We start from the raw sequence: 10,877 nt of genomic DNA on the forward strand, positions 1-10,877 counted from the left end.
GACTTCCTGCGGGCTCAGTGAAAACCAAAGGGCGCACTGAGCGTTCTCCTTGTTGGCAAACAGATCCACCTCTGCCCTGCCGAACCGGAGCCAGCTCTGGGCCACCAGATCGGGATGGAGATGATGATGAGGCGCTCTGGTGACCATGAAGAGAAGCCACTCCGCCGCATTTCCCCCCAAAGTGGGGCCTCCCAGGGTGGCGAGGCTGCGCAGGGGGGTTGGACCATGAGCAGGCCAGAGGCAGAGCCTTGGGAGTGCAGCGCTGTGCCGGCGGGGCAGCCGCCGGTGGAGAGGGACGGGGAACGACATAAGGCGAGCGTGTGGGCTGCCACATCAGAGGACGGATAACAAGAAGTTAAGCCTCACATCGGGGATGAAGATCCCCCAGCAGGTAGGAAGACATCGTTCTTCTCGCTGCAGGCAGATTACTCTTTTTGTTCTTCTTTTGGTCTTCTATGCTCTTAGACTTCAAGCTCAGTGCTGAAGAAAATAGGGAGCCGAAGGGTGCGGACATAAAAGAGGCCCACGCTGTGGGTGGGCGTAGACTAGAATTCTCAGTGCTGCGTAGGCGCGCGCAAGGGGTAAACCCAATAGCGATAGCCTTAGAGGGCGAAGCCTATACGAAATAGAACTAGCAGATGAACATAGTGAAACCAGAGCTAAAATAAGATACACTTAGGTCACTAGGAGCACAACTCCAAATGAATGCTAACGTTGCTCTGTATTTGCAGTTTGCTAACAAATTTACCATATCAACTTTTAAGTGTATATACATATCTGACAGTAAATGAAATGATAAGGTGTTGATTTGTGTTCAGAGCTCATTTACGCTGACCCTAAATGGTCAATATTTAGTAATTGCGGGATTCGAATTAGATATATAGTAACATAAAATGCTTGTGAAAAGTTGTTACATTGCAAAAGGCAATCATTTTTTCATGATGCGGATCAACAAGTTAGACAAGCCCGATGCTGAGCCCGCGCCATGTCTACACAGGCTGTGTGGTGTAAGCAGCAGCCCTAGTCTGTTATGCAGCCAGGTGAGACATAGGCAGTGTTGATCAGCCCAACCCTTCAATCCAGACAGGAATTTCTTCACACATTCATGGTCCCTCTGGGATTCAAGCAGGAGAAATCCTACCGACTTTGGTGATCCACAGACTTTCCCTTTAGCACCCTCATCAGGCTAAAATTTCAAATTTTACTTATATAATACAAATACTTTGGCTTATGACAAAATACTGATGACAGGTCCCATCAGGCAAAGCTGTACTTCGTGTTTGATAATTACAAAAGGTTAGCATGCTAACATGCTAAATTACAATGGTGAACATGATAAACATCTGTTAAACATCAGCATGTTAGCATGCTGACACTAGGATTTAGCAAAGCACCATTGTGCCCAAGTACAGCCTCACTGACCTATTAGCATGACTGAAGACTAGTATTGATTAGTATACGATAGAGGCTGACATTTTTTGGGTTTCCAACAGGATGGGAGTTAATTTCACCATTCATCAAGGGACTGGGACAGGACAGGGGACAAAGACAACAGGAGATACATAAATATGCAGTTCCAATGTGACCAAACGCTATTCTCTGATATTTTTAAAAAGTCAGGTTTGGGATTGATTTTTTGGGTTTTTTAAATTCAGTTATGGGATTTGGAAGGGACAACAGTATTTTTGTGGGAGTGGGATGGGACAGAGGCTGAAAACTCACTCCTGTGTCACCCTCTAGTACACAACAGAAGCTCAAGTCCAGACAAAAGTCTTTTAAGTAACATTGTTGATTACCATGACTGCAAACTTGTTTATGTATTTCAGAAATATCAAAGCAATTCATTGTTTCATCAAATTATTAAAATGCAGAAAACATTTTAATAAAATGGAACACAGTACAAATCAACAGTCAACTTAATGCTCCACATGCAAATACAGTTGAACTAATCCAGATTGTTCACATATGGATCACATAAAACAACTACCTCAAAATACATTTTTTTCCCCCAAAAGAGAAAAAAGGACTTTTTAAACATATTAGGACAAAAATCAGCATAACAAGCAGCCTCCAATTCTTGAAGACAGTGCAAAGGGCATATTGGTTTGAAAATGGCACAACTCCTGGTTTAAGGAAACTTCTGTAACTTCTTCAGTCAAGAGATTCATGTCATCCAAACCTGAAGTAGTTCCTCTGCTGTTTTTCAGTGCTTGCTTTGTTACTCATCGCCAGTGAGACAGTTTGAAAGGCTTGAAGACGTTTCTGTGGGTCAACATGAAGCTGTGTAAGAAAATAACTTAAGTGGTAAATGTAAATAAAGACTACACGGTGTAGAAAAAATTTCTGTTGACAGCACGAGACAAAAATCAAAGTAAGCTTCTTTATGACCACAACCGCCTTCACACACATGCCACACAGTGACAAATAATGTTGCAAAACTGTCAGCTGTGTATATGACCACTTTTTCTGTACTAGCATTTGGCTAATGTCAGAAAAACAGGTCAAATCTGATTAGACAGTCTAGGCCTGGGAAGACTGAATGTGTGTTTGCTTGAGTAGTGGGGGGTAGTTCATATGATGAGTAAAAGGGCACATGTCAAACTCAACTGAGATGCACCACATAGGGAAACAGTGGATGAACAAGCGAGTGGATGGATGGATGGATAAATGACCAGATGGGGGCTGGGTGCAGAGGTGTTTCACGCAGCCGACCGTCGGCGTATGACAAACGCTCCCCTCTGCAGCTGTCCCAGGTAAATCCTCATCTTTGTACTGTCGCTCGTCTTCCTCACCCAAATCTGGACAACAAAGACAATCCCTCAGTATAGTCATTAAAAAATAACGCATTCCAAAGTAGCTGTCGCTGGCAAGATATGCCAATATGACCCACAATTATCTACTAAAAGCCAGACTGTGAGAAGACAGCCAAACTGCATTCTCACATTTTTACCAGAATGCTCACAGGAATGAATGAACTTTCCTTTCCCAGTGATCATTCTTAGCGATAGTCTTGTGTTGGTTAGAGTGGGAAATTAGCACTTGTTACTAGTCGAACACTAGTAAAATCTGTTAAACAAATCTGTGGCTGGTAACAGTCAAGCAAGTAATATTGTCTCGCCCTCCACTACACAATCAACACTTGTTATCACACTGGTCTTAGTCAGTTATTTACTAATTGTTAACAAATTCCAATCGAAAGACCATTACTGACAACGGCTCACTTCCCAACCTGTCTGTGACTGCAGACCAAAGCCAATTTGTTTCTATTTCATACATAATTGTTTTTAAAATGGGTCACAAAATGTTTAATTTCCTTTTTTAAAACTGGACAGCTGGGCACTGTATTTTTATTTTTTACCAACAGTTACCCAAACAGGAGTAAATAGTGCATTCGTTGGAGACTATTTTCAGCTGTGGATTAACACACATTTGGCGCTCTGGTGAGTATTTACAGCAGCAGGATGGGTGTATGTGAGCTTGAGTCAAAATAAACCACAGTGCGTTTGTTCACGGTAATGAAGGAACACGTCACCCAGTGCAACAGTGTGGGTCACTGATGTGTTTTTAATGTTTTTTGGAACAATGGAGCTCTGTGGCACAGAATAAGAAAATACATCAAGCTTTGGCTACAATTCTTCAACACTTGTCAGAAGAACCAATTCATTGGTCTTGTCATAGGATTTGTCGAAAGTAAGGAAAACATATTAGATCACCAGCCTATATGCGACAGGAGCTGAGTGAGTAAAGCTCACCTCATTGGTCCCCACTGAGCTGATGACACAGCTAATCTTTGTGTTGTCCTTTGACTCCAGGTAGATGGCCTGGCTCTTGTGGTACCTGTCAGCATAAACACATACACCGCATAAATTCGCCATTCAAAGTGAGGAATGATGGATAGGCATAGGTGCAGACAGGAGAGGCGTTCATAATACATAAACAGGTGAATAAACGACATTCCACCTGAGATGGCACTAAATAGATAATTGGGACTGGAAAGTCAAAACAAAAAGCCTGTTTTTTTTTTGTTTTTTTAATGGCTGCAAACTGTCAAGAGGACAGAACCAACCCAGGGAAAAGACTGAAAAATAAAAGTATTTGATCATTAAGGGGCCACTGAAGAATAATAAGCCTTTGAGAAGGCTTTCCAGTGGTGGTGTCTTCTTTACCAGTGAATAAATGACACTTTGCCTTGAAAGAAAAGTGCGTATACCTCATAGCTCGCTCCTCCTTGCTAATAACACAGACATCTCTTATTTTTACCCCTCTTCAAATTACCGTATGTTCTGACACATGTCTGATGCAGACTAACAGAAGGGCATCAAAGCCGTGTCTGGCTGTGGATTTTCATACTCTCTATCTGTGCATCACAGCAGAACGCAGCCACCTTCTCTGAATGTGCGTTTCTATAGAGGCTTCAAGCACAAGCACTTATTCAGTGGCTCCTAAGAAATATATCTTTCTGTAGCTCAGACAAAAACAGGCTATCAAAGTAGTTATAAAATGTCTTTTTGAAGACACAACCAAACACCAAAGCCATCCAAACCAGGGCAATGTGGCCATCTAGTGGTGTCACAAGCTGTAGTCAAGCTATGTAGGAAATGGCACAATGTCTGGGGAAACACTGAGATGCACGTTTTAAGGATGAAGTTTTGAATTCACCATCTTTTGTCATAGTAAAGTTTCCCCTCCTCGATGCGCGCCTCGTAACGCTGCGAAGGGTTCTCCATGGGAGCCGAGGGAACGTGCTCTGGAGTCGAGGGAGACACTGAAGACACAAAACACCTGATTAGTATCACCATGCAAAACCTATACACAAATAGTTTCATGTTTTAAGGAATAGTTTTGGGACAGTTTGGGAAATATGCTTATTTACTCAAGTCCAGATTCCTTTGCCTTTGGACCAAGCCAGGATAGCTGTTCTCCCTGTGCTATGCTAAGCTAACCAGCTGCTGGCTGTAGTTTCATATTTAGCATACAGACATGAGACATGATTATCTCATCTAACTCCGCAAAAAAGCAAATGGGCATATTTCCCTAAATTACCAACTATTTCTTAAACTAGAGAACTCACTGTGCATGACAAGTGAAAATGAACTTTAAAAAAAGGTGAGCACTGACATACCTGGCCGTTTTGGTGACTTAAGCTGTAAAAGACAAGGTGGGAAATGTTTAAAAGAAACCTTTAGAACAAAATCAGATTCAGCAGGGACATGCATAATAAACAAAATTCAGAAACACTTACCTTATTAAGTGTTCTTAGATCTTCCATTATCTGTTCATCCGTTAACAAATAATTTAGCTGAGGTTTGAAGTGTTAAGGAAGGCAGTTTGAAACACAACTTAGCTGAGGAACTTGACCTTTACCTCTTTCCTCCCTTAAACTGAAAATCTATCTTGAGAAAGTGCAAATACTGCCAGTAAAAAAAATACTGAATAATGTACACCTCACATATTCATCTGAGGTGACAGCTAACTGTAGCAAATCAGAGACCGCACATTCACGCAAAGGATATCTGGTGCAGGTTTTCTCCGTTTGTCGGGTATTGGGACTGGGTCGTTGGGCCGTCTCCTCAGCTTTCGAGTCATGATAGGTTTTACCTCCATTGAGTCTATGCACGAAAGAAATAATGACAAATTTTGATGTAACAATAACATTTTTCACAAAAAGCACAGCAGTTGTGATTTATGAAAAACAAATATCCCACACAGACAATTCAAAAGAACAGACACCAACATTTTAAATTACCGTTTCTGAAAGTCCTACTTTAAATCAGACAACTTAATATTAAAGTGTGTAGAGAGAAAAACTTCCAACCACATCCTTCTTTTTTACCCCATTTCTCTCTCTCTTCCGCTGAGCAAGTCCCTCATTAATAATCCTGTTCTGGCTCCCTTACCGCCTGTCAGCTCCATTGTTAATTTTTCGTTCTCGATCATCTTCTTCTTCTCCTCCAGCTCTGCAATTAGGTTTTCCTTCAGTTCAACCTTTTTATCATCAAACTCCTTCACCGCTGCCTTCTTCTCCTTGATGTAGTTCCTCTCCACCTGCTCTGTCTGCAGAATGTTGACAGACAGAAACAATGGAAAAAGAAAGAAGGGATGTTTTCCTTGCAAAACCAGAAAAAGTTAAAAAGGTCAATTTGGTATAAACCACATCGGCTGGTCAGCAAGCTTTTACACTCACCTCCAGAGAGAGAAACAGATCTGTAAAGGGAAAGAAAAACACAACTGGTCATGTAGAACAAACTTGACTTTGACAACTGAAGTCAAATTTGGTTACCCTGAAGACTATAAAGAGAGCTCAAGAAGACGTTGCAGTACAGGGCCTTACAGCATAAATACCCTGTAAGATTTAGCAAATAGCTACCAACTTAAAAGACATGGGGAAGAATGCATCTTTTACTGTGTTTTGCCCCTTTTGACATTTTTATGTTGAATAGTCAATTCATCATTCATGAATGCTACTACTGTCCGCCACTGGGGCCATTGAGGGTCAATTACAAGAGCCTGTGTTTGTTTTTGAATTTTGCATTCTGGGCCGAACAAACACAGTAAGTAACATTCTGGCACACACAGCGAGAAAATGAAACAACTGATCACACACACACAAAAGCCACTGAGTCAACGACAATAAAGTAACCGATATAATTAAAACTGTCAAATGGTGGAAGATGGACGGGTTGGAGAGCGGAGAGAAAGGAAGACGGCTCAGTCATGTCACTGGTGCTCATGATGAATGTAAACACAGCCGCTGCCCCAATTTTCTGACATGTCAGAAATTCATTTAATCATTGTTGATCAAATGATAACAAACCCTCTCAAACAACAACTGATCTGGCAGAAATTTGGCCCAATTCTAAAATTAGTCAGGACAAAAACTTGGGGTGAATTCACAATGCCTGCCTGCACAGCTTTACTCACACTCTTTGCCATAATGTATTGTCTCTGGTGTTCATACTAAAACAAAAACAAGATAGTAACAGTAATATTTATTTATTTGGGGGTGGGGATCGATTCTTAGATGCATCACGATGTAGACGATTCTGAACAGATTCACAAATGTAAATGTTAACTGATAATGAAATGTTGATGGAACGCAAAAGGTGGAACTCAGAAGTGCCGTGCTCAGAGAGTCTGTGGCGTGCACATAACAGCGACACAAGATGGCTGAGCGAAAAATCAGACCGGCACCCTCTGCATTAAAAGGTACCGTATGGAAGCACTTTTACTTCTATGACGTTGAAGGGAAAAAGGACCTGGACAAGAGCCACGGTGTGTTCAAGAATGTGTCAACCCACACTAAAATATTCTGGAACCACGACAAACATGAGTAAACCATATTACACGTTTCCACCCGGAGGAGCTTTCCAAGTGACTTGCCACATTGCTTCCATTTGTTTTATTGATAAAATATATTGGAAGTAAATTCATCATGGATCATTACGAACATTTTGCTTTAACAGTACCAAGTAGTCACACAGTGACTTCATCATCGCTTGCAGCCCTCTGAATCGTAATCAAATGGTGCCTATGTGACGGAAGCGGCTGTGCAGTGAGTCAACCTATTTTCCTGACACCTAAGACACAACAGACGCCAGAGGTTTTAGCCCCAAACATGGGTCTTAGCCTCCCATGGGTTTTAGCCTCCTCATCAGCGTGTCTGCCTCCCGTACCCGAGGTCGCTGTTTCGAGTCAGGACTGTGTAGTACGTTCTCTGGAGCAGCGGGTTACACCTAGAGATTACCATGAAATTTGTGGTTGAAAGTGTTTGCTTTCCCTCTTAGAGACGATGGTTGGTTTTTACCTCCAAGCAGTTGTTTTGAAGCACCGTTAATTGCCATAGTTCTCCCCAGGCCAAACAAACCACACTTAAAGCAGAAACCACTCAAAGTGTAATAGTCTGGATCTCATGATTGGTGTGCACTCATCAGAAGCAAAGCACAGTGTGTTCTGCCTCTAAATACTTGCCTGCATTTCGGAGTCTCTCTTTGTACTGCTGGTCCAGCTTCTTCATCCTCTTCTGATACTCCTGCAGTGTACCTGCAAGGAGAAAGTGTCATTGAAGTGAAGATCTCTGGAATCAAAATGTTTGATTTAGAAATTACTTATGTTTGTGTGAGAGCAAGTCAATTCTTAAGTTATTAAAACTCAAATACTGAGAAAATATCTGTTTCACTGGTAAAATTTGGCATCCTCAATCTAGTCTACACTGAAACTGCACCTACATTTGGAAGAGCCCACAACATTTCCCTCCACATCAGTTTGAGCAATAGAGAGGTCGTGGGACACTGTACGTTGAAACTGCCAAAAAGCTGTTTGTGGAGGACTGTTTGTCATTAGTTATCGTCTGTTTCTCAGCAGGCTTCTCTTTTAAGACAGAGACAGAGGCTGCACTTTCAAACTGCTGGGCTGATGATGTAATCCGTAACCACAACCATGAGTAACCAGTTAGGATCTGGCTGTGCCCACGACACCATACGTTTCTGTCAAAAGAAAAAAGGTGATTACCTTCTTGTAATTGCTGCAACTGTCTTTTCAGGGAGGCCAGTTTGTCTTGGTACATTCTGCAATGAAATAAGCCAGAGACAATATCACATTTCCTTTCACCTTGTGCAGCACTGGGGCAAACATTCAAAGCTTTCACCTTCAAATGATTTTCACTGAAGGTCACAACAGCTGATCCACTGTTGGCAAAACACTTACTGCTCTTTGATTTCAACATAGTCATCCTCGTCATGCTTGGCCAGGTCTGTTTCACTGGCATCTTCCGTGTCTGGAAAAGGAGAAGCATCAACTAAAAACTCTTTCTCACCTAAAATATGAAACTGAATCTGTTTTAAAAAATACTCTATAAGTGATCATTTCAGCATGCTGTACAACGATAACTGTGTGTTGTTGTTTGTTTTTTTAAATTGCTTTTCCAACACAGACTTGATGCAGTTAAGTTGAGGAAACATATCTGTGCAGATCAAAGGACGTGCGTGGCACTGGCAAGGTAATGGTGAACACCCTGCTTGGGAATGTCCTCCGATTTGTTTGATTAGGGAACCAGGGAAAATACAAGTTTGCCATGAAAGATCATACACAATATATTCTCGGGTCGACAACAGAAATAAGTTTCGCTAGACAAAGATATGGCTTGTAAATGGACTCCAGTTACATCAATATAACGACCGATATAAATATAGCTGTTACTTTGATGCAGCATTTGCCGCATGGTAGGTTTAATCAGAAACGGTCTCCGGCTAACTTGCTGTCAGTCCTCCAGCGGCAACTCTCTCAAGTCTAAGCTAACATGTTTAGGCTAGTGCGATGTGGCAAACTTGGGAGCCCAGTTTAAAAACAGCAGCTGACACAAGTCCCTCGGTGCTACCTTCAAAACCTGACACATAAGAAGGGTAAGGGCCCGTCGTATTAAGCTGACACAGCAGCTTTCATTTTCGGTTAGCATGAACGCGCTAGCTGAAGTTAGCTAGTCCACTGCTTAAAGAGTAACCCGATTCTAGCTCACGTAGTTAAGCGTATGAGACCCGTCAACATATGCGGAGGAGAGAAAAAAACAACATAAGTCCAGCTCTTCGCTCGGGAGTCAGGAAACTAGCTAACCTTGTAGTGCTGTCATCGCCTTGCTTTCCTCTTGTCTTTCCTTCTCTTTCACTGCAATCCGTCCTGTCTCACTGAACAGTGTGAAAGGGGCAGTGCAGTGGACACAGTACGCAGAGTTTCGCCTGCCTGCCGACCTGTCACTGCTCGGAGCTAACGTTACGCAGTTGTTGGCTAATTGACGCTATGTGGGAATATAATTTGTTAGAACTGTTTTAGTCCAGGTGGGCTGAACCATGTCTACAGTTAGCTTAATTTACAGTCGCGTTTCGCTAGCAACGATGTACTGCACAATAACGTAGAGCCAGTCTGGCCAATAATGTTTAAAGCCGATTGATGCTTTGCGCGCAACGTTAGCATTGAACCTCTAGTTAGCGTGGAAACAAATACGAGCTGAAACATGAACTCAGTATTCTGTCAGCACTGGAGGCGTTCAGCCAGCGTTGAGCTAGTTTACATCACCTGCTTCTGAAATGCTTCTTGACTGGGTAGAAACTTGGCTGGCGGCAGTCGGGTAGCAAGCTAAGCTAACTTCTTATGTAGCTAACAAGCTAAGTACGTGTGGCTGAAGCTCGCATTGGGCTAGATAGATTTTCAGCGTTGAGAACAAGCAGTTCAAATTTCACTTAGAAGACGTTTAATAATAATGAGGTTCCCACTCGAGCTTAATCTGTAGATCACTTTAAATGCTGCATTCAAAAAATGTTCTACATTTATGCAATAATGGCGCATTTCCGTCCGTTTTTTCCAACAAGTAGACCAAGCCGGAGCTCTACGCTAACTTACCTTCTTCTGAATCTCTTCCTCTGAAACTCCGATCATCGTCCTCATCCACGCTATCAAGTTCTTCTTCGTCGTTGTAATAATCCACCATAGGCGATAGCAAAGTCGAAGCCATTTGTGCGATTGGAAAATGTAAACAAACACAAAATAAACAATCGATTTGTGTTTTTGCAGCTTGCTTGGAACAGCGCCTACAACCGCCAGGACCTCTGAGTGTCAAGCTGCCTAACACTATGCCTATATACAATGTGTGTGATATTAAGGTGTCATACGGGGGGAAAAAACATATTTAATCTAATTTTAAAACGACTATAATAGAGAAAAAGATAAAGAGTACCGCTCAATAATCAGCGTGTTTTCTATATGCGTAGTGAAATATACGGCAAAATATTGAAGCAGGCATATTTACGAACATCTGGGGGTGTCGGGTGTCTTTCTTTTGGCAGCCGGTTGGCTCACTCATTTAGTTTTTCTCTATACTGATGATCTGT

The 10,877-nt window shown here is 42.1% G+C and overlaps 1 protein-coding gene across 3 annotated transcripts; it reads right to left on the bottom strand.

Annotated features, from left to right (window-relative positions):
• Window positions 1-1,860: 1,860 nt before the first annotated feature.
• suds3 (SDS3 homolog, SIN3A corepressor complex component) lies at window positions 1,861-10,596 on the bottom strand. 3 transcript variants are annotated; one of them, XM_038704152.1, is made up of 12 exons: window positions 10,390-10,596; window positions 8,704-8,773; window positions 8,509-8,564; window positions 7,969-8,040; window positions 6,185-6,204; window positions 5,898-6,054; window positions 5,514-5,609; window positions 5,243-5,304; window positions 5,123-5,144; window positions 4,660-4,765; window positions 3,753-3,837; window positions 1,861-2,798 (listed from the first exon to the last, which is right to left on the bottom strand). In XM_038704152.1, the coding sequence occupies exons 1-12, from the start codon at window positions 10,499-10,501 to the stop codon at window positions 2,700-2,702; spliced, it is 957 nt and encodes a 318-aa protein (XP_038560080.1). In that variant the 5' UTR covers window positions 10,502-10,596; the 3' UTR covers window positions 1,861-2,699. The 3 variants fall into 3 exon arrangements, with proteins under 3 accessions (XP_038560080.1, XP_038560081.1, XP_038560082.1); XM_038704153.1 differs by lacking the exon at window positions 10,390-10,596 and adding an exon at window positions 9,607-9,915; XM_038704154.1 differs by lacking the exons at window positions 8,509-8,564; window positions 8,704-8,773; window positions 10,390-10,596 and adding an exon at window positions 8,226-8,436.
• Window positions 10,597-10,877: the final 281 nt, after the last annotated feature.

The sequence above is a fragment of the Micropterus salmoides genome, unplaced genomic scaffold (assembly GCF_014851395.1).
Source record: "Micropterus salmoides isolate LMB-PRFRI ecotype aquatic unplaced genomic scaffold, ASM1485139v1 Ms_hic_scaffold_7, whole genome shotgun sequence".
Lineage (NCBI taxonomy): Eukaryota > Metazoa > Chordata > Actinopteri > Centrarchiformes > Centrarchidae > Micropterus > Micropterus salmoides.

Bases quoted from the DNA above. Each gene is read 5' to 3' on its own strand.
- suds3 (XM_038704152.1), bottom strand. From the start codon at position 10,501: ATGGCTTCGACTTTGCTATCGCCTATGGTGGATTATTACAACGACGAA. The intron at 8,041-8,508 runs GTAATCACCTTT...TTCTCCTTGCAG, and splicing joins GTTGCAGCAATTACAAGAAG to GTACACTGCAGGAGTATCAG. The intron at 6,055-6,184 runs GTGAGTGTAAAA...AACATTCTGCAG, and splicing joins ATCTGTTTCTCTCTCTGGAG to ACAGAGCAGGTGGAGAGGAA.